Source organism: Ochotona curzoniae, unplaced genomic scaffold (genome assembly GCF_017591425.1).
Source record: "Ochotona curzoniae isolate NIBS_2020 unplaced genomic scaffold, NIBS_Ocur_1.0 scaffold_2453, whole genome shotgun sequence".
NCBI lineage: Eukaryota > Metazoa > Chordata > Mammalia > Lagomorpha > Ochotonidae > Ochotona > Ochotona curzoniae.
This window is the reverse complement of record NW_024467094.1, coordinates 30,690,906-30,714,635: the sequence shown is the minus strand read 5'-3', so window position 1 is coordinate 30,714,635 and position 23,730 is coordinate 30,690,906. Positions and strand designations below refer to the sequence as shown.

At 41.0% G+C, this 23,730-nt stretch overlaps 1 protein-coding gene across 2 annotated transcripts in view; it reads left to right on the top strand.

Annotated features, from left to right (window-relative positions):
• Nucleotides 1–23,730, top strand: part of IKZF3 (IKAROS family zinc finger 3) — a 104,519-nt gene that overhangs the window by 49,476 nt on the left and 31,313 nt on the right. Inside the window, exons 4-5 of one of the 2 annotated variants that reach the window (XM_041001408.1) lie at nt 21,171–21,431; nt 23,303–23,470. In XM_041001408.1, coding sequence (XP_040857342.1) covers nt 21,171–21,431; nt 23,303–23,470 — 429 coding nt within the window. The remainder of the gene's footprint in view (nt 1–21,170; nt 21,432–23,302; nt 23,471–23,730) is intronic. The other variant, XM_041001409.1, reaches the window with a different exon arrangement.

Genomic DNA, 23,730 nt, shown 5'->3' with positions numbered 1-23,730 from the left:
TGCTGCTTGGGACATACCTAGCCCACACCAGAGCACCCGTTTGAGTCCCAGTACCTCCACTTTTAGTCCATTTTCCTGCTTATACCTCCTGGAAAGCAACAGATGATGGCTCAATTCTTGGGACCCTGCCATTCACATGGGAGCCCCTGCTATAGTTCTGAGCTCTTGACTTCAGCTTGGCCCAATCTTGGCTGTTATAGGCAATTATGGAGTGAACCAGTGGATGAAGATCTCTTTCTCTGTGTTCCTCTCTGTCACTTCGCTTCTCAAATAAATAAAAACAGCAGCAACAAAAGGAATTAGTAAAATTACATTTGAAAGTAACTAAAAACACAGTTTTATAGCTTTGGGTATCTTAAGGTGTCACACACTCACAGGAGATAAATGAAGATATCTGAGGCAAGCTTAAAGGAGAACCCTGGTAATCCAGCCCTTGGTGTATAACCTTCAAACACCAATAAACAAGATTATCTGGATTTAACATGTGACCTTTCTCATTGCGACTGGTAGGTCCAGATGTTTTCTCATTTAGTTGCCTGGTTGAAGTCTGCAGTTGGATCTACATTTGAGGTTGTAGGAATGACAGTCTTGAAAACTACATTCTGCAGTGGGTGATGCTGTCTAAACAGTAACATATGGAGACCCATGGTTTAATAATTAAAAATAATTTGTGACCTTACCCTTAATAGATTTGTTAATTATGTCAACTGAAAAAAGTAAAAGTGGGATCATGGCAGCTATTTCATTCTATTCATCAGTCTGGTGGCATTAAAGACACTGACAAGATTTGTTAGAACCAGGCTTTTATGCACCTGCGTCTACAGGAGCAGAAATCCCAGCCATGCCTTTGTTATCCTTAGTCACTGCTCCAGGAAGTTCATCTCAGCCCTAGAGAAAACAGGAAAGGCTTTTTATTAACTTCTGTCAGTCTAAGCTTATGGCCATGCTTCCCATTCACCAAAATCTGGAGACGTCTCAGTTGTCCTTTAGTACTTCTTTTCGTGATTTAAAACTCAGAGCTCCCTCTGTCATTTTTACATGACCTGTTCCTTACTCGCCATCGGGTTGATTTTCCGGTTCTAGCCCATCAGGTTGTACAAGTTCTCTGACACAGTGCAATTCTTCTTTTCTTCTGTCTGGCGAGAGAGCTGAGCACACACATCCCTGAGGGTTTTTCAGTGTGCACTTAGAGCGCTGTTGTACTGTGGGTCAGAGGTAGTGCTCCTTGACTGGTTCATATTCGCAGCCTACTAGTGCCCCTACATTATTAACAGAATAGACAATACAGTCCCTAAAAGCACAATATGTAGCAAAGAAGTCATACAATTAGAAAGTCTTTGTGAATTTTAGCACAATTTAAAAGAGCAAAAATCAATGGATAGACACTTATCTGAACGTGGTAATAAAATGACTAAGTAAGAGAGATATTCTGTCAGATCAACTTTTTTTCACAGTTGATTGTTACAACCTCCTTTTCTACTGCTAGGTAACTCACAAACTTTTTCTTTTTTAACCATTTATTCATGTTATTTGCTGAAACTGTCATTAAAACCATGGTGCAGAAAAAAAAGAGTTAAAATGTAGTCTTATGAGGACTTGTCTTACGGAATTAGACACAGTTTAGGAACTACTCTATAAATGTATACAAAGTGTCAAAAAATACTTTTGTCATGTTTCTAGTAGTAGTTGGTGAATGGATAGCTAAAATTTCTCCTTTTGAGTCAGTGCCAGGGCAACAACTGTTAGTTTTATCAATATGTTTCTCTTCTCTTCAAAACAGCTTTAATTTGGTTATAATTTGCACATACCTTTAAGTAATCAATTTGGTCAATTTTAAATAAATGTGTATAATTGTGCAGTTAGCGCTCATCATGTTTCAGAATAGTCCATCCACGTTCTCACCTCAAATTCAACAGGCAGTGCTTTATTTGCAGCTTCTTTCACTTAGCATCATGGTGTTGAATTTGGTTCATGATGTTACATTTACCAGCAGTTTGTTCCTTGTTAGTTCTGTTCTGTTGCAGTAATATAGTGCACCTCATTTATCAGTTCCCAAGTTAATGGACATTCATGTTACTTGCTTGTTTTGACTGTTAAGAATAATCCTGCAATGAGCTTTTCTGTGTGCAAATCCTTATGTGGATATGTTTTCATTCTCTTGAGTGGGTACCTAGAGCTGGTATTGCTTGGTTGTATGGTAAATTTATGTTTAATTTTTTAAGAAATTACCTACATTTGTTAACAATTGCTCTGCAATAAATGACCACAGATTTTAATTTAGAAAAATATGTGTTGGCTATCCCAGGAATATGCACACACAGCTTGCGGGAGCCCACTGCTTCCACATTGTTCCCAAGGTTGCTTGCTGTCAGGGTGCTGCTGACCTGCACTGGGGAAGGCAGGGGGAGAGACATTTGAAGGCCTGACCAGGGAAGGGTCAGCCTCCAAATTCCTTTTTTTTTTTAAGAGTTGTTAGACTCAAGGCCGATACCCCCATAGTTCTTTATCATGTGGGTCTTCTAGCTTACTTTATCAGAGATGAAGCAGAACAGAAGGAGGATTCTGGAAGTCAACATCCTTCATAACCTAATCACAGAAGTGGCACTTTCCATCCCTTTTGCCGTGTTGCTTTGTTTTTCTTTTAGTTTAATTTTTAATATTATTTACATAGTTGAGAGTGATGCACACTCATGTGGGCCTCCAATTAGGGTGGGGAGGGTTGAAGAATGGAGGAAGGTAGGTGGGACAAGTGTATTAATTTTTTTTTCCTCCTATATCCACAGTGGAAGAAGGGGAGGAGGCAGGGGAAGAAGAGGAGAGGATCACTTCTTGCTGTCAAATTATATAAGCACCCAGGGATGAGAGACCATCCTTTGATGCCTTAGAGATCCCACTGTGGGGAAGAGTGTCCCAAGGGTGTTATTGAGTGTTTTGATACTTCTGAAACCTTGCCCAGCTTCACTGCACCAGATTGAGAAAATCTTTCCAAGGTTTGTTGGCTGACCAAGTCTACCTTGTTCATCCCCAGGCCTAAGAACATGTTGCAAAACTTGGCCACCAGAGTGGTCCAACCTGTTCTGTTTTTCATCCTCTGATGGCCCCTGCTGTGCTAGATGAGGTGGCTATCATGTCCCCTGTGTGCATCTGGGCATGTTGTCCACTGCACAGGCATCAGCAGCTGAGAAGGCTGAGTCCTTCTAAGTCCACATGCACTCTAAGATTGTATCACATATATTGTGATTTTCCCTGTGGCCAGGGTTTGAGTCCAGCCATCTAGATGGGGAGTTCCCCAAGAAACCTCGCTTGAGGTGTCTTCAGATTTGACTCTTGTGTGCACCAGCCGGTGCAGGATCAAGTCTGGTCTGTCACCTGAACCAGCCAATGTACACACTGGTGGGTGCAGCTGCCTGATCAGTTCTACCCCAGCCTTATTCCTCACGCAAACCCACAGGTATTGTGGTCCAGTCCAGCCTGTCTGCCACAGCCCTGATCCTCACGCATACCTAATCAGGGCGACCCCCAGTAACTCCCGTCAGGCCTGGCCCGGCCCTGGTTTTTGCATGTGCCAGCCTCTGCTGCGGCCTAGCCTGGCCCAGCCCACATCCCATCTGGCTCTCATGCACACCCATGGGTGCTGCGGCTTAGCTCAACTCAGCCCACCACAGGCCTGATCTTCACGCATTCCAGTGGGTGTTGTGTTTTGCCATGTTTTATTAGTTAGAAACAAGTCCCCTGGGCCCTTTAAATACTCAAGAGGCGTTAATACAAATATTTGAATACTTGGAGACAGAGATCATTGGGAGCTGTTTTAAAAAGCTGCCTATCAAAGTGCCAAACTGTTTTTCAAGTGACTGCACTATTTTATATTCCTACCAGCAGAAATGCAGTGGAGTTCCTCTTTCTTCACATACTTGCCAAAGCTCATCTTTTTTTTTTTTTAATAATAGCAGGTGTGAAATGATGTCTCATTATGGATTTTACTTGCATTTCTCTGGTAACTGATGCTGTTGTGCATCTTTTTGTTAACCTGTTGTCCATTTGTATGATTTCCTTGGTTACATAAATGCCAATTCAAATATTTTATGTACTAAGAAATTTAATTTATTGTTTATCTTCATGTTTTTATTTAAGACGTAGAAAGAAGGAGACATAGAGAAAATCTCTCTTTCACAGTTGTATTCCCTAAATGCCCACAACAGGTGGGGGCTGGGCCAGGCTATAGCCAGGAGCCCTAAATATAATTTGGGTCTCCCTTGTGGGTGTCAGAGAAACTTGTACTTGAACTATAATCTAGTGCTTCACAGGGTGGACATCACTAGAAAGCTAGAATTGGAAGAGAACTCTGATGTGGGATGTGAGTATCTCAAATATGGCAAGTGGCATCCTGACCACTGCAGCAAACATCTTCCCCTTTTAACACATTTTATTACATAGTAATACAATTTTTCACTCATTAATTTTACCTTTGGTGTCACGTTTACAAAATCTTTGCCTAGTTCAACATCATGAATATTGTATTCATCAGATACTATACCACCTAGGTTTTATATACATGGTTTTGCTTAACTTCATTACTGTAACAACCTTGTTAGGAATAGGTATTATTAATGTTGCTCAAGTAGGAAAGTTCACAGAGGTCAAGCAACTTGCTGAGGTCATATAACCAGTTGGTACAGTTTGAACTTAGATACTTAGATGTGTTCCAATACTCATGCTATTTTATCACAAAATTTCTAAAAAGATGCTCAACTCTACTTTCAATAGGAAAGTAAGAGTTAATTATCATATTGCCCTTTCCCTATAGCTGAATTGTATGACTATTATTAATAGAAACCTCTATTTTTAAGCATTATATGCTTCCATATGAAGTAGAGGGACATGTACTCCAGTATATTGGTAGATTTTATTCTAGTTTTATTCTGACGGATAATATTCCCTCCGCAGCTTCTGGAAAAACTAGACTAGCTCTTTGCCTATAGTCTTGAAGCGCATCCTGGGCATCTGTTAAGCAGTTGTTACACTTTACCTCCAGGGATGAGCATGTTCCAGGAGCAAGTTCACTTCTTCTCTGGGGTGCCCTTAATAGTGTACACTCTAAGACAAATCAGTACTGAGTTTCTTCCATGTTTCCCAGTGCTCTGATTCCATTATTTGAAAACCAAAAACAAACAAACAAAAAAAAATGGGAAACAGAGAGTAATAAAAGTCTCAATATCATGTTAGATGCTGTATTTTAAATTATCTTTACATACTACATTGCAATTGATGTTAAAAACAGCAAGAAGATCCTAATTATGTTTAAGTTAAGATTTAGTATTCATTTTTATTAGGAAGGCAGATTTACAGAGAGAAGGAGATACAGAGAGGAAAACCTTATGTCCCTCTGATTTACTCCAAGAGTGGCCACAATAGCCAGAGCTAAGCTGATCAGAAGCCAGGAGCCAGAGCTTCCTCTGAGTCTCCCAGAAAGGTACAGGGTCCCAAGGGTTTAAGCCATCCTCTATGCTTTCCCAGACTACAAGCAGGGAACTGGATGGGAAGTGGAACAGCTGGGAGTCTAATTGGTGCCCATATAGGATCCCAATGCATACAAGGCGAGGATTTAGTCATTGAGCCATCATGTCAGATCCTAATTATTTTCTTTTTTAAAGAATTTTTTTTATTTGCAAAGAGCTACAGAGAGGGAGAGAGAGATTCTCCACTAATTTGTTCATATCCTGGCTAACCACAATGGCCAGGGTTGGACCAGGAGTTTCTTCTGGGTCTCCTAAATGGGCACAGAGCCATAACATTTGACCATTCTTTTCTGCTTTTCCCATATCATTATAAGGAAGTTGAATTGGAAGTGGTACAGCAGGGAGATGAACTGGTGCCCACATGGGATGATGGAGTAGAAGGTGGTGACTTTACACAGTGCACCACGACACTGGCCCCAAGAATCTTCTAATTCCTAAGCCTTACACTCGTTTTCCTATCCTCCAAATGTCCTTTATACCCTTTCTATATTATTGAATACAGTATCTTAAATTAGAAATACAATTTATTATTTCCCTTGACTCTGGGTTAATGTGTTGGCTTTAGGCAAAATTGCAATCTGTGAAATTTTTAAAAACAGCATCAACCCTAATTTTGCACTTGAAGCAAAGAACAGAATCATTATTCATTCCTTTCTTTATTCTCACTTTCCTTCCTTCCTTCTGTTCATTTGGTGAACAGTCACCGAGCTTTGCACCAAGCGCATTGCCAACTCCTGAGGGTACTAGCAGAATGATGTATAGACACTGACATCAAAAAGCCGTAATTGGAGAAGGAGAAACAGAATATTCTAAGAGTAGGTCTGGAAAGACAGAATAAAGAAGAACGGTCATGAGCTAAACATGAGTCTGAAACAAGAATAGAAAACTCAGGAAGTAATTGCAGGTGTGTGTCTGTGGCTCAGATTGGAGGTATACTGGGAATATAGGTTTGAGATTCATTAGCGATTAAAAAAAAAAGAATTATGAGGCAAGCATTTAGTGTAAACATTGACACACTATTTTGGATGCCCACATCCCATATTGAGGTTCCTGGGTTCAGTTTCTCCACCTCTGATCTTTCTACTGATGCACACCCTGGGAGACAGCAGATGATGGTTTAAGCACATGGATACCTGCCACCGAAGGGCGAGACCTGGATATAGTTCTGGGCTCCTGGTATCTGCCAGCCAGTCGTATAGGAAGTAAACCAACAAATGGATGATATATCTCTCTCTGTCTCTCTCTCTCTGCCTCTAAGATAAAATGAAAATACATAAATAAAATTGTTTTAAATTACATCAGGAGGGATATATAAAGTAAAAAGACAAAGAAATAAACACTCTGCAGACTATTCACATCTAAGAGACAGAAAGCAGAATAAATAGAAAAAATAATAACTGAAATAGGAATAGAATGAGAAAAGAGACATAGGCCTCATGGGGTTCTATGGCAAAGCAAAGAGAGAAATCAGACCACTATGTGTTTAAATACAAAAAAGTCACTGGATAACTGGTGATCTCTGTGCAGTTTGGACCTTATTCTGATGTATTATGGGAAGAAACATCCCTTAATGTAAAACCCAAATTCTCCAGAATCCAAAACCTTTTGAGCTCTGACATTACACCATTGAGTGCAAAATTCCACATCTGACCTCATGTGGTGGGTTACAGATAACATGGAGCACACTGACAATATCATACAAGAGGCTGGGAATTTGGCACAGCAGTTGTCAGTGCAATGAGATACCCAGATCTTATATGGGAGTGTTTGACTTCAAGTCCTGGCTCCACCAGCAATTCCAGCTCTCTGCCAGTACATACCATGGAAGGCAGCAGGTTACACAAGTGGCTAGGTCACTGTCACCTGCATGGGAGACTCAGATTGAGTCCTGGGCTTTTGGCTTCAGCATGATCCAGCCCTGCCTATTGTGAGCATTTGGGAAGTAAACGAGAGATGGGACATTCTCTGTCTCTCTCTTTCCCTTCGTTTGCCTCTGTCCATCTCCTTTTCTCTTTCTCTCTGGTCTTTCAGATAAATACGTTATGTTGCAACAAATTACTTTCATATTATTCATATAAAGTGTATGTGAAATGAAATAATCACCTCACCAGACATGGGTCCCATGTTAAGATATTATTTTGTGCATATTGCAAATATTACACAATCCAAAAAATTCTAAAATCCAAAAAACTTTAAGAGCCCAAGAATTTCGTGTAAGGAATATTCAGCTTGTGCATGTCAGCTTCAGGGTGGTGTTGACAAATTAGGAGTTTATTGTCTTAATTGATTTAGTACTTCTTCCCTGCCTGGCCTGATTATTAACATTAAATTTCTCCCTAAAGAGTTAATTCATTATTCATTCAATTCCTGAAGTACCTGGGCTGTCTAGCAGGCTCTAGGGATGCCTGGTCTCTACCTTAAAGGGAAATAAACATGGGAAATAAACATGTTAACTATAATATGACACTACACATACTATGTACACTAAGAGCTACTTATGCTTTGAATATAGAAGACGTTTGTGTCTTTCCTTACTTGTGATCCTGAGTTTGGTATTGTGGCAGAGTCAGAATGTGTTTAGCTAATTTAATTTTGCTGGAATGATAATATTTGAATTTTTCTAAGAATTCTATCTTAACACACTTCAAACTTTTTAAAATTAAATTTTTTTAATCTACTTCCTTGGAAGGTAGAAGAATAAAAGAGAAAGACATCTTCTATCTGTTGATTCAACTCTACAAATGCCTACAGCAGACTAGGGACCATACTGAAGCCAGGAGCCTGGAACTCAGACTGGGTCTCCCACGCAAGTAGCAGGGATACAGCTGTTTGAGCAGTCACAGTGCCTCACAGGATATCCATTAGCAAGAAGCTGGATGGGAACAGGCTTGGAACTTGAACCAGAATTAAGAGATGCAGGCATCCCAAGTCGTGACACGTGCCACCCCCTAGACTTATTTTTATTAACTGCCATTTCTTTAAAAAAAAAAAAAAGTGGTGAGAAAGATAAAATAAGCATTCTGTGCAAGAGAACTCTGAATGGAAAGAATTTGTTTCCTGATTTTATGAGTGAATTTCTGCTAGATATGCGCTTTAATCAGGTGATCTAAAATCTCAACCTGAAAACTGTACTTTCAGTCACTATTTCTTAATGAATAGCAATTATATCTAAGAAATATAAATATAAATAATGTAATATAGAGATTAAAAATAACTCAGTATAGGGTTGCATTGTGTACCTGTATTCCTTGAGTGCAGACTGGAGTCTAAGCTGTCCAGCTTCCCATCCAGCTCCCTGCCTGGAAAAGCAATGGAGATGGCCTAACTACGTGGGCCTCTACCACTCACATAGCAGACATGGGTGGAGTCCCAGGTTCCCGGCTTCAGCCTGGCCCAGCCCTAGCTATTATGGCCATTTGAGAAGCGAACCAACAGGTCAGAGATTCTAAGTGTGTGTGTATCCCTCTCTTTGTAACTCTGCCTTTCACACAAATGAGTCCTTATTTAAAATGAGTCACCAAACTTATCATAAAGCAAAACTATTATTTTTTAATCAATAGAAGAAATTAATAGAGTGAACAGAAATGAAGCAATGCTTTGTGGTTTGCTTTGTAGTATAGGAAATACTCTTGCACATTGTGTTCTTCAATTCTAAATAAAGAATTGTTCTGCTAGTGGGTGTTTAACCTAACAAAACATCAGGGACCACTATTTGTGACTCAACTGGTATAAATCTATCACTTGCAACACTGGCATTTCATATGGAAGCAAGTTTGAGTCCTGGCTACTCCACTTCTGATCCAACTCATTGTTAATGTACCTGGGAAAATAGCAGAGGATAGCATAAGTGCTCCCTGCACCCACATAGGAGACCCAGGAGAAGCAGCTCCTGGCTCTTGACTTCAGACCAGCCAAATTCCGTTGTGGCTGCTTGGGGAATGACCACAATCAGCTCCAACTTCCTGCCCATGCAGACTGCAAGAGGCAGAAGTGATGACTCAACTAATTGGGTGTTTACTATCCACTAGGGAAACCTAACCTGTGCTTAAAAGTTCTTGCTCCTCCCCAAAACCAAGCCCTGCCACCGCAGTCATGTGGGGAATGAACCAGAAGTTGGGAGTGCTCATTCTAGCTCTGTCACTGTCTCTTGATCTTTGCCTCTCAAACAAATAAAAAGCAATAACAACAACAACAACAACAAAAGACTGTACTTGCTGGGTAATATTTGAAGAGCTGAGCCCAGCTGATTACTGATGTGTTCTTGTTAAAAATAGTAAATTCCTAATGGGGAAAAATTATACTAAAATTATGAAGTAAAGTTAGTATTATGCCAATGAATAAGATAATAAAACCAAGATTAATGTTAACAGTAAAGATGAGGGTGATTTGTTCCTTTACAACTGAAACATTTTTTCATGTTTCATGCAAATGCTATTGCATTTGAAGAAAAATGACTTACTGGCTACCAGTTTGGATAAATTTGAAAATCTGATGAAAAGGTGTCTAAGTGAGAATGTAATCCAACCCAATGTTATTCACACCTGCCCTCTTGTTTTGCTGCTATTGAAATATTGATATTTTATCTCTTATTCATCTGATTCACTTTTACTACCTTCCTACCTAATTTAAAAATAAAGGATAGAGCCTGGAGTGGTAGCCTAGCAGCTAAAGTCCTCGCCTTGAACATGCTGAGATCCCATATGCCCACCAGTTCTAATCCCGACAGCCCCATTTCCCATCCCTGCTTGTGGCCTGGGAAAGCAGTCGAGGACGGCCCAAAGCCTTGGGACCCTGTACCCATGTGGGAGACCCAGAAGAGGCTCCAGGCTTCTGGCTTTGGATAGGCACAGCTCCAGCCATTGTGGCCAATTGAGGAGTGAATCAACAGATGAAAGATCTTCCTCTCTGTATCTCCTCCTCTCTGGATATCTGACTATGCAATAAAAAAATAAATAATCTTTTTTAGATAGTGCTTAAAAACGACTAGTTACACATCCTTTTAAATTTGATAAGAGGGAAAAAAAAGAAAGCATAAATGATTCTTTTAAATCGAAGCCAAAAATTTAGTTTGCATCGAAATTTTCAAATTTTACTGGTTTACAAATACTAAAGCTTCTCTCTACTTTATAGTTAGCAATAATAAGTTTTTGTCTCATTGCTACATACACAAATGCATAAATTTGAATGTGAAATGACCCATCATCGTTCGATGTTCTTGTCCCTGGTATAAAGAGGCCATCATGGGAAAGACGTACAGACACTACATTTATAAGGAAAACTGTTCTAGTTCATCTATGATAGATTGTGTGATAGCAACTAACTCTGTAGACTAAATACCTACAATACATATATATCTCCCATTTTGCTCTTTAGTGCTTCAAACTTCTAAATCCTATTAGCAGCTGTCAAAACCTGGTAAACTATTTAGATGCTTTCACAATTTGTTTAATTGGATAGTTAGAAAATGGCATGCTAAAAAAGCCCATCACTCCCCCCTTCCTTTTAGCCTGACTGAACATCTGTAGCATTAGGGCCTCATTATCTCTGAATTGGCATAGCAAATCAGTGGCATCATTAAAATGCCACATTAAGATGATTAAGCTTCTTTGTTATCCAGTTGACTTTTGCATGTGCTGAGGATTTCACAGTTATGACCCCCGATCCTTGTAAAACATTTAAACAACATCACACTTTTGTGTTTTGTCTGACAGTCTCTTACCTTGTTTTGTCCTTTTTCAAAATATCCCTGGCACACTTGAGTCTATTACTTCAAACACATGGTCCTTCCTGGAGTTGGATTCTGGATTTCCATAGTTCAGTGTGGAATTTCAGGTCCCCCTTTTTGCCCCAAGGAATTCCTAGTAAGAGCCTGCCTGTCCAGGGCACCCAAGTTGCCTGTTCTTTTTGCCATTTTTGAAAGGTTCTTCTCTCCAACCGAGCATTTTATATGCCTGTAAAAACAAACTGAGGCACAGTTGGCTGAGACTGCTATTGCCCCTGAAGGATTTAAATGTTGGATCCTTTCCAGGACCCATTGTTTTTGCAGTGTCTCAGGTGAAACCAAAAATGTCTACTCTGGAGTGCAAGCCTTTCAAGTGATAACCATCACCCCAGGAAATGAAACCATGTGCATCAGCCCCAGTGAGCCAAACCTTTGTTCTCTTCAGCCTACAAAATTCTTTCTGGGGGGTATGCGTTAGTCTGTGTCATCTTCCTAAGAGACCTCCAAAACATAGACGTAGATGGGAACAACTGTGCCCTAGAGCAGCTCCTGTAGAAAGAGGTTTAGTTTAATCTGATTTCCTTTGGGTTAGATTCAATTTATACATCTTACACACACACACACACACACACACCACCACCACTACCCAGCCTCTGGGAATGTATACAATTACCTTTATCAGCAATTTGTGGTTTGGTATGTTCTTTTATTACAAGTTCAATTATAAAAAAATTTACTCAGAAGTCTTTAACTTTTTTTATGAAATAGGTCATACATACAAAAAGGCAAATATAATTACATACATAATTTAAATCACAAAGCAAACATCTATAGGCCTACCACTGACTTAAGAAATAAAATTTGGGTACTGTTGGGGTTAACTTGAATAGTCTTTTCCTTATTTCTCTTCCTCTCTCTCTCACTTTCTCTCTCTCTCTCTTGTTTTCTATAGGAAAGGCAGATTTTTCCACAGGGAAGGAAGGACAGAGAGAGAAAGATCTTCCATCTGCTGCTTCATTCTCCCAAATGGCCACAGCTAAGCCAATGCAAAGCCAGTAGCTTCCTCTGGGTCTCCCACATGGGTGCAGAGTCCCAAGACTTTGGGCTGTCCTCTACTGCTTTCCCAGGCCACAGGGAGCTAAGTGGGAAGTGGAGCAACCGGAACATGAACCGGTGCTCATGTGGAATGTCTGTGCTTGCCTGGTGAATTAGCCTTGAACAGTCTTTTTAAGTGTGAATTTATGTTATGTGTCTAAGAAACCTGATATGTATTGTAAGAGTATTTTACAAAACCAGAATGGAAGAGTTATTCACATCACACACACACACACACACACAAAGGTAATTTGCTTTACCAGAAGACTTCAGAACACTATAAGACAGTTCCTCCAGTACTTGGATATTCAAATATTTGCAAGATCTCTAATATTTTTTGCCTTTATTACATAGTTTGGGTGTGCCAGTCACTGATAACTGAAAATCAGTGAAAACTGAAGTTAAACATTTCTGAATCTATAATATAAACCAGGAAAACAATGTTAATGGTTTCACATGGAACATTTCAGTTCATTGAATGATTAGATTTGCTTGTTTATCTACTTGAAAGACAGACAAAGAGAGAGAGAGAGAGAGAGAGAGAGAGAGAGAGACTGACCTTGCATCTACTGGTTCATCCCCCAAAACAGCCAAGGCTAGACCATACCAAAGCTAGAAGCCTGAAATTTCATCTGGGTCCCCCACTGGGTGGCAGGGACCCAAGCACATTGACCATCATCTGCCTCCTCCCAGGATACAAGGATACATTAACGGGAAGCTGGATCAGAAGAAGGGCTGGAACTATAACCAGCGCTCTGATATGGGATGTGTGAAATCCCACCCAATAGTACAATAACTGCCCTTTCTTATTTTTTAAAAGAGTTTCTTCACCATCATTAGGGTATGTTCACATGGTTTTTGTTGTTGTCATTGTTTAAAAGATAGAGACAACTCCCATTAGGTGATTCAGTCTACTAATAGTTGGGGTCAAACCAGGCCAAAACCAGGACTCAGGATTCAATCCAGTTCTCCCATGTGGCTGCCAGGACCCAGCTACCTGAGCCATCATCTGCTGCTTCTCAGGTTGCATGTTAGCTGGAAGCTGGAATTAAAGCATAACTAAAGCTTGAATACAGATACTCTGATACCTCCTGGGAGGATCCCAGCTGGCATCTTAAATACTAGGCCAAATGCCTAGCTGTCTTGATATTTTGTGACTATATTGACTATATAAAGATGAATTTGTCAGAAGTGGTCACATCATGCTAAAAAGCAAAACGAGATTAGGTATATGAAAACAAAGAAACAAAAGAGGTTGCTGCACCATGGCTCAGTGGCTGAATCCTCACCATTCAAACACTGGGATCCTGTTTGGGCACCAGTTTGAATCCCCGCAGCTCTACTTCTCCTTCAGCTCCTTGCTAATAAACCTGGGAAAGCATTAGAAGATGGCCCAAAGCCTTGGGACCCTGCACCCATGCAGGAGACCTAGAAAACTCTCCTGACTTTGGATCAGCTCAGCTCTAGCCATTGCAGCCACTTGGGGAGTGAACCAGCACATAGAAGATCTTGTATCTCCTCTCTATAAAACTGTCTTTCCAATAAAAATAAATAAATCTTTTTTTAAAAATACAAATGAAGAATTTTTTGCTAGTTAAGGATATTAAGTAATACTGAATGGAAGAATCGTGAGTAGAATATTGATATAGTAGGAACGCATTCTAGGTGTGGCAAAGGCTTTGAAGAATCATGGTTAGTCAGATGATTGTTGTACTTCTCAAACTCTAATAGGCATGAGAATTTTCTAAGGATCTTGTTTAAATGCAAATTCTGATTCTGTAGGTCTGTTGTGAGGCCTGAGCATCTGTATTTCTAACAACCTCTTAGAGGATGCTGGAACTGCTGAATCTAAGACCTCAGTTTGAATAACAAGGTTCTACAATGTAAAGGAGGATGACCCAAAATGGAACATTTCAATTCATTCAATGATTAAGTTTGCTTGTTTATCTACTTGAAAGAGAGAGAGAGAGACCTTGCATTGGAGTGGGCGTTTGGCACAACAGTTGGAGTGTCTTAATCCATTATCAGTGTCTTAATCCATTATCAGTAGAGTCCCAGCTCTACTTCCAATTCCAGCTTCCCAGTAAGGGCACCCTGAGAAGTAGTAGGTGATGGCTTAAGTATTTAAATTCTTAGGAAGATCCAGATTGACTCCTGGCTTCGACCTGACCCAGCTCTAGCTGTAGCAGGCATTTTGGAACTGAACAAGCAGATGAAAGATTCTCTCTCTCTCTCTCTCTCACTGCTTTTCTGTCTTCAAAATAAAAATTGTTAGAGAAATTAGAAAAAAAGACTGAGAAATGAGATGTTCAGTCATGCCAGAGGTAGGTTCTGGACCAACCCTTGAATGCTTCACTAAGGAGTTTGGACTATTCTGTAAGTAAAATGAAATCATGGACAGGCTGTAAACAAGGATTTCATTGCTGTAGAATGGCTAACTAGTGATAGGATATAGTATAAAGTCATAAGTACATTAGGAAGTTAATGCAATTGTTTACTCGTGTACAAGGAATTTACTGGATATCTACTTTCTGTAAGGTTCTGAGTTAAACTCTAAAGCCATGGTTCTCAAACTCCACTGTGCAAAAGGTTTACCTGGAGAGCATGTTTTCAAATGCCTATTTCTACTCCCCCTAGATTAATCTATGATGATAGTCTCCAAATTTTTATTTTTAATACCACATCACTCTGTTCTTATAGATCCAGGGTAAGTAGCATCATAGGGAATAGAGAATTCAACACATACATGCACACAGATGCACACAGAACATACACATAAGGTTCTTCCCTCAGCTAACTCACCTGTCGGTGGGGAAGATGAAGTGAGTTTAGAAGTGATGCAGAGGAAAAAGAGCAGGTTATTTTCTAGCTAGTGAGGTCAGGGAAGAGATAGGATGGTGGAGATAGTAAGTTAGTCTGGCCTTAAAAGTTGAGTGAGATTTGGACCTGTGGCAAAGTTGAAGAAAAATCTTTTAGGCAATGGAAATAATACAAACAAAACCAGGAGTTCTTAGAATTTCTTTTAGTTCAATTGAGGATTGAGTAATCCAAATCAATATTACAAAGAGAGAGCCCAGCTATCAGAAGACATTTGTTGTTTCTGATGGACTTTATTTTCTTGGTAGTAATTTCTTTATTTATTTTCTTTGTAAAATGCAAGATGAGTTTGAAAGGTAAGAGAAGTAGGTAGGGAGAGCAATGCTGAGACCATAGTAGTAGATCATCAGAAAGGTGATAGGATCTGAAGGTTAGGATAATGAGCACCAAAAGGTGGGTGAAAAAGCAGAGTGGGGATTGGATACAAAATTAAACCAATGAATGGTAACCATGGAGCACAAATGAGAAAGAGGAAGGATTGTAGCCTCTGCTTACAGCACTATTATTCCATTTTAGAATGCTAGTTCAAGTACTGGCTTCTCTGCTTCTGATACAACTAACTGTTAATATTTCTGGGAAAGCAGTATAAAATGGCCCAACTATTACCTCAATATGAAAGACCCCAAAGGAACTCCAGACTGTAGTGTCATGTGACCCAGAATTGGCCATTAAAGCCATTTGGGGGGCACGGCATGGTGGCCTAGCAGTTAAAGTCTTCACCTTGAACATGCCAGGATCCCATATGGGCACCGGTTCTAATCCCGGCAGCTCCACTTCCCATCCAGCTCCCTGCTTGTGGCCTGGGAAAGCAGTAGAGGACAGCCCAAGGCCTTGGGACCGTGCACCCATGTGGGAGGCCTAGAGGAAGTTCCTGGCTCCTGGCTCCTGGCTCCTGGCTCTTGGCTCCTGGCTTCAAATCGGCGCAGCACCGGCTATTGCGGTTGCTTAGGGAGTGAACCATCAGACAGAAGATCTTCCTCTCTGTCTCTCCTCCTCTCTGTATATCTGACTTTGCAATAAAAATAAATAAATCTTAAAAAAAAAAAAGCCATTTGGAGATTGAATTAGTGGTTGAAAATTTTTTCTCTTGCCCTACCCTGTCACTCTGCCTTTCAAATAAATAAATATTTTAAAAGAGTGGAAAATTTACCATGTATCTTTTAAAAGTACATATATATGTAGATAGATATAGAAAGGTATAAAAAGGAGCTACAGTTTCATTGAAGATGCAGGAGTACAGAAAACCAAGGAAAGGGGAAAACATTGTGGCATAGCTGGTTGGACCATCACCTGTGATGCCAGAATCACATATCGGTGCTAGTTCAAGATTCAGCTGCTCCAGTGTGGATCCAATCCCCTGCTAATGTGCCTGGGAAAGTAGCAGAGGATGGCCTAAGTGCTTGGGCCCCTGCACCCACATGGGAGACTTGGAAGACGCTTCAGGTTCCTGGCTGTCATCTAGGGATGAGCCAGCAGATAGAAGATTTTCTCCCACTGCCCTTCTTTTTTTCCTCTAGCCCTGCCTTTCAACTAAATCTTTGAAAAAAGAACAGGGAGGGCCTGGCGCAGTAGCTTAGTGGCTCAAGTCCTTGCCTTGCATGTGCTGGGATCCCATATGGCTGCCGGTTCTAATCCTGGCAGCCCTGCTTCCCATCCAGGTCCCTGCTTGTGGCCTGGGAAAGCAGTTGAGGATGGCAAAAAGCTTTGGGACCCAGCACCTAGGTGGGAGACCCGGAAGAAGCTCCTGGTTCGGATTGGCTCAGCTCCAGCTATTGCGGCCATTTGGAGAGTGAACCATCAGACGGAATATCTTCCTCTCTGTATTTCCTTCTCTCTGTAGACCTGCTTTTCTAATACAAATAAATAAATCGTTAAAAACAAAAGAAAAGAAACAAGGAGTGGTGATAAATAGTGTCAAGGACAACAGAGAAGGTGGGGATACTGGCATAGAAAAAGACATTGGATTTAGGAATCAGAACATTATTGACAAATTTAAGAAAGTAAATTGAATGAATTGTAAGGCAGAAATCATATTATCAAGTTTTGAGTCAGTGCTGAGGCTATAGAGGCAATAAGCATGATCATCTTTATAGTAAATGTATAGAGGGGATGCTGCAAGAGGTTGAGTTCAAGTCTGCTGTGAGGAGATGCTGAACTAACTGAAAAAAGGAGAAGAGGAGTTGGCGTCTAGAAAGCTGAAAGTTGATAGACAGATCTTAAAGACTGACCAATAAAAAGGTTGAAAAGGGAAGGGTCCCTAGAGTCTGGAAGTATGGATAGTCATGAACATAAACATGTCAGAAATTAGAAGGAAGTTTGAGCTCAAAGATGACAAGCTTGATAGACATGCTTATATTTTCTGGGGGTACTAAGTAGAATCTCCCCTTTCCTCTACCGCAGAGAATCTTTCTCCCAAGGAATGCTAAGGAGCTCTTCATTCGAATGGACAGACACCTTTCCTGATTGTTTTGGTCTTTGCAATCTGGCTGCTAAGCCTGATAATTCCTCAGGAGTCCTCTTTGTACCTTATATTTTCATTTACCCTGACCCCCATTCATCTCTGTTAACCTTTATATGGGAAACCATTATAAATTGCTGATTCACAGTAACCATTCAGAGACACCATCCAGGTTGTTTATCTGAAGTAGGTAATACTGCAAAGGCAAACCAACAACTACACCAGAAACATTTTTGGTTCAATTAGTCTGAATGACTTCCCTAATGTGACTCTTAGAACACTTTCTCTTACGGCCCTGTGTCTCAAATACCATCTTCCTTGTTCTACAGGCAAGTTGTAAAGAACTAAAGCTAAGACTTGAAGTTGAGCCAGGTTTATAAAGTACTGACTCCCAGGGCAAGCCTATTCAAGGCCAACATTCTGAGGAAAACAGCAGATCTTCTGTCCTCTGTTTTCAGAGAGAGCTTACACTCTCTCAATCTTGAGTGTTTTCTAATGCATACTGACCATGAAGTGACCTGAACCTGGTTAGATTTACATCTTAGCAAAATGAAAAGGATCCTTTTTTCTGTTGGCCCTTTCAATCTGCTGTTTTTGGTTTTCAGTAGTCAAGTTTTTCCGTTGAGGTTCTTTTCAAACGCCTACATGCAAACCGAAGAGCACTCAAGCTTTGGTGGGATAGCACCCACAGCTGGAGTGAGGGAGGAAGAGAGGAGTATACAAGCCTCAGGTGCATCCTTCTCTTTAAAAAAAAAAAAAGTTTAAAAACCACTTAGGCAAACCAATTCCATCTGAAACCTGGCAAGACCTGTCCAGAGAAAAAAGGAAACGACCCTCATGGATAGCAATGATAGCAATGCATGTGCAACTCCAACACATAAGTCAACCCTGTTGACTTATCCCACAGCCCTCTATCTCTGCTGGTCAGTGAAAGGCCGTGAACCATGAAGTGTGGAGAGAGGCAGGGGAACAGTGCTGTAGCTGTGGCTCCTTTGTTGGTGGTTAGGCCCTGTCTTGCTCTGTTAAGCAAACATTGTTAATACAGATGAAAGGTAACCTTGATAGAAGTGAAAATTGAAACTTGGGCTGAAGGTAGCAAGCCAAGCCCAGCTGCAGTTGTACTTCCTCCTGGGTGGCAACAGGAACAACACTTATTGATGTTTTTTTGGAAGGGATGTCATTTTTAAGATATCTTTTTTTAAAGAATGTTTTGATGTTAACATCTCCACCACTGATGGGAGGGTGAGGTGTATAGTTTGTAAGAAACCACTTAGACCTTATCCTTCAAGTTTTTGAAATCACATACAAGTAACTGATAGTTCAGGGTCAAGTATGGTGCCCTAATCACACTTCTGCTAGTAACTGTCTAACTTGCATAATAAGCTTGGACAGATCACTTGAAAACATGTCTGCAACCTGATTTACCCATCGGAGAACAAGAATGAGATGATCTATCAATTCCCTTCCAACCCTAAATCTCAAAAATTCTTTTTCCTAAGAATCAGTATTTGAAGAAGATTTATGCAACAAATCTTACATGTGCAGATCCTTTTACAAATGTTCATGGTTATTATATCAAGTGAATGTTTAGGTTATTCTTATCCAGTGCATACATTTGCCTTCTTCATTGTTTTGAAGATTTGTTTATATTACTTGAAAGAGTTACAGAGAAAGAGAGAGGAGAGAGAATCTTTTATGCACTAATTCATTCCCCAAAAGGCTGCAAAGGCTGGAGCTGGGCCAGTCTGAAACTGGGAGCCAGGAGCATCTTCCACGTCTCTGTTACGGGTGCAGAAGCCCAAGGTCCCTGCTGCTTTCCCTTGTCATAAGCAGAGACTGGAAGTGGAGCCTATCTGGGATGCTGGCACCTCATGTGAAACACTTATGTTGCTCTAACAACCACCCCGCCTTCTTCATTTGCTATGCCTTTCCCTAGAGGAGTGCCGTAGCTCTTTCAGAGATAGCACTTGGTGGGCCAGTTCATCTGAGCTAGTTCTCCCAGTGAGTACTGCAATCCTGGAGTCTTGATTTGAGCTCTCCCTGTCTTTGATATGAATTCCTTTCCCCCTTGCTCAGCTTGAACCATATTTACTAGTGGCGTGTTAGCAGTTCCTTAGGTTATGTTAGAGAATGATTTCTCCTTTTATTTCAGCAGTGTTTCACTAGTAACGATGACTTCCTGTACACTCAGTGTTGCATTCTTATCCGTTCCAAGAGAGATAGGGAGATGAGAAGTGACTTAGTAGCTCATATGCATACAAAAGAAAAAGGCTTAAGAGTCAGAAAAGACATACTGACTATTCAGTTCTCACTCTTCCTGGCTTCAATTAGATGCATTTGACGGATTAAGACAGTAACTTTCTCCTTGAAACCTAAGACACCTTGGCACCTTGCCTTTTGCCTTCAATCACACAAAAAGGCACTAGGTTTAAGAACCTTTCTTCTGTCCCTGGACTAGGGAAGAATTGTTCAAAATGTTTGTTTTGGAGCTGGTGCAATGGCTCAATTGACTAATCCTCCATCTGAAAGCACCAGTTTGTGTTCCAGCTGCCCCACTTCCCATCCAGTTTCCTGCTTGTGGCCTGGGAAAGCAGCAGAGGACAGCCCAAAGCCTTGGGACCCTGTGCCTGTGTAGGAGACTCAGAAGAATCTCTTAACTTTGGATAAGCTCAGCTGCAGCCATAAAGCCATTTGGGAAGTGAAACAGCATATGGAAGATAATTTTTCAATGTCTTTCCTTCTCTGCATAAATCTGCCTTTCCAGTATAAATATAAATATGTGTGTGTGTGTGTGTATATATATACACACACATATATATAATATGTATATATTTATATATATATAAATCTGGATGATTTTCTTTTTAAGATTTGTTTTTCTTGGACAGACAAATATACAGAGAGAAGGAGAGACAGAGAGAAAAGATCTTTTGTCTGTTGATTGACTCCCTAAGTGGCCACAATGGCTGGAGCTGAGCCAACCTGAAGCCAGAAGCCCGGGGCCTCTTCCAGATCTCCCACAGGGGTGAAGGATCCCAAGACCCTGGGCCGTCCTCGACTGCTTTTCCAGGCCACAAGCAGGGAGCTGGATGGGAAGTGAGGCTGCCAGTTTAGAATCAGCATCTATATGGATCTTGGCACATGCGAGGCGAGGACTTCAGCTGCTAGGCTATTGCAAAGGGCCCAATAAATATATATATTTTTAAATGTTTGTTTCATGGTTGCTTTGAATAGTCATAACTAAAAATCCATTAACTCCAGTTTTCTGAATAGCCCCAAACATTTTCATCCATGTTTAAGCATATGGATCTGTATGTTTTCCTTTCACTGTGATTCTGAATTCAGATATTGAATGATGATCCTAATGGTATTTCCTTGTCTTGTGGATGTACAATTATTGCTTTATTTGATATTTGGTTCAGTCATGAATCTCTGCTTTTGGAGCTGGTCTGATCACTGCACATACACACATTGTTCCCTTCTTGTGTTTCCTTCCCTGCAGATGATTCGATGAAAGTGAAAGATGAATACAGCGAAAGAGATGAAAATGTTCTGAAGCCAGAGCCCATAGGGCATGTGGAAGAGCCGGAAATGCCTTACGGCTATGCAAGAGAATACAATGAATATGAAAACATGAAGTTGGAGAGGCATGTTGTCTCCTATGATAGCAGCAGGCCAAGCACTGGGAAGATGAATTGCGATGTGTGTGGGTTATCCTGCATTAGTTTCAATGTGTTAATGGTGCACAAGCGGAGCCACACTGGTAATCACCCTCCTTTCTCCTTTCTTCTGTGCGGATGCAGTCACATGAGAAGTGAAGTGGTGGGATTTGGCACTTCTGATTATTTCATTGATTTCTGCTATCACAATGATGTATCTCTCCCCATCTGTACTGCTATGATCCAGTGATTTTTATCCCTTCCTTACCATGCAACTTGGCAAAGCTTGTATATGCTTTGAAAGAAACACAAAGACTTCAGGGAGCCCAGTGTTTTAAGTTAGCCAAATAATTTGTCTTCAGTTAATAAGTAGGGGTTGAATTGTATTATTCTTAGAAATGTTGCATGGATTTTTTACCTAACACTTTTTCCTTTTTTTAAAATTTATTTTTATTGGAATGTCAGATATACAGAGAGGAGGAGAAACAAAGGGGATGATCTTCTGTTTTGTTGATTTACTCCCCAAGTGACCTCAATGGCTGGAGCTGAGCCGATCGAAAGCAGGAGCCGAGAGCCTTCTCTGTGTCTCCCACGCAGGTGCAGGGTCCCAAGTCTTTGGGCCATCCTAGACTGCTTTCCCAGGCTGCTTGGATTAGAACTGGCACCCATAGGCGATCCCCAAACGTGCAAGGCGAGGACTTTAGCTGCTAGGTTACAGCTCCAGGCCCCACTTTTTACTTAAAAAGATTATTTGAAAGGGTTACAGAAGAAAAGAGAGAGGGAGGGACAGAGAGCTGGATCTTTCTTTCACTGCATTCACTGCATTCACTAATCCCCAAAATGGAACAGCCAGAGCCAGGCCAGTCCAAAGCCAGGAGCTTCATCTGGGTCTCCCGTCTGGATGCAGGGGCCCAGGGACTTGAATCTTGCTCCTCTGCTTTCCCAGGTGCTTTCACTAGGAGTTGGATTGAAAGAGGATTAGCCAGAACCCAAACCAGTGCCCCATATGGGTTGCTGACACTACAGAAGGTCGCTTTACCCACTACGCTATTGTGCTGGCCACTGCGTAACACTTGTTTTGTTTGCTTTTGCATATCACTTTTAATAAAAGAAGATCTCCTTGTTGTACTGTGTTTGTTAGATGAAGGGAGACCTTTTTATTACTAATTTTAAAGAATTGCTTTTCAGACAATAAAAAGGCAGTTGGTTGGAATGCACACAAACACAGTAATCACTCCAAATCAAGAATTCATCTGACACCTCATGTAAAGGTTTTAGGGGGGAAAAACCCACAAAAGACAAACTCTTACCCTTAACATCTTAAGACTTAAGTCTGTAACTTTTTTTAGAGATTGCATTGAAGAGAAATGCTAAACAATATAAAAACTGATATCTAGAGGGGCCATCACAATGGCATAGCACGTTAAGCCTCTGCCTACGGCATTAGCATCCCATGTGGGCACCTATTTGAGTCCCAGCTTCTAATCCAGCTCCAGGCTAAGCAGCAGAGGACAGCCCAAGTGCTTGGGCTCCTACTTCTCATGTGGGAGACATGTTAGAAGCTCCAGGCTCCTGGCTTCAAGACCAACCCAGGTCTGGCTGGCCACTGTGACCATTTGGGGAGAGAACCAGCAAATGGAACATCTCTCTCTTTCTCATTCTCACCCTGTCTCTCCCTCTCTCTAACTCTGCCTTTCAGATAAAAAGGTAAAATAAATCTTGGAAGAAAAATCCAGAGAACACTTCCAGAACTGCTCTTGTTTCTTGCTCTGATTGAAGGCAAGATGATCCCTAATATAGTCTTGCTTGGTGGGTCCTATTTCCTCCCATAAGTAACACTTAATGCACCCCGTAAGTAATCCCATTATGGAAAGAAATGGTCTAAGATATGAATTTTACCATCGGCACCTAATCTATGCGTATGCTTCTCCACTCACCTAATGATCAGAAATCTCCTTTTCTGTCCTTTTTAAAGGTGAACGCCCATTCCAGTGTAATCAGTGTGGGGCATCTTTTACTCAGAAAGGTAACCTCCTCCGCCACATTAAACTGCACACAGGGGAAAAACCTTTTAAGTGCCACCTCTGCAACTATGCCTGCCAGAGAAGAGATGCGCTCACAGGGCATCTTAGGACACATTCTGGTAAGTGACAGAACAAGCACCCCGCATCTCTCAGCTGTGGGCTCCTGCGAGCCCAGTGTGGCAACTGGGAAGAGTTAAAGAGGAAGGTTGAATCTGTCATTTCAGTTCTGAAGGGTAGCAGCCGCAGAGACCTCTAGGGCTAATGACTCTCTCATTAGAGTCGTCCTTGCTCTCCGTCTGCCTCCGTAGGGGTGATCTGCAGCATCTTTGCTCCCCGGGAGAATAACACATACATGAAGATCTGCCTTACACAAAGGCCA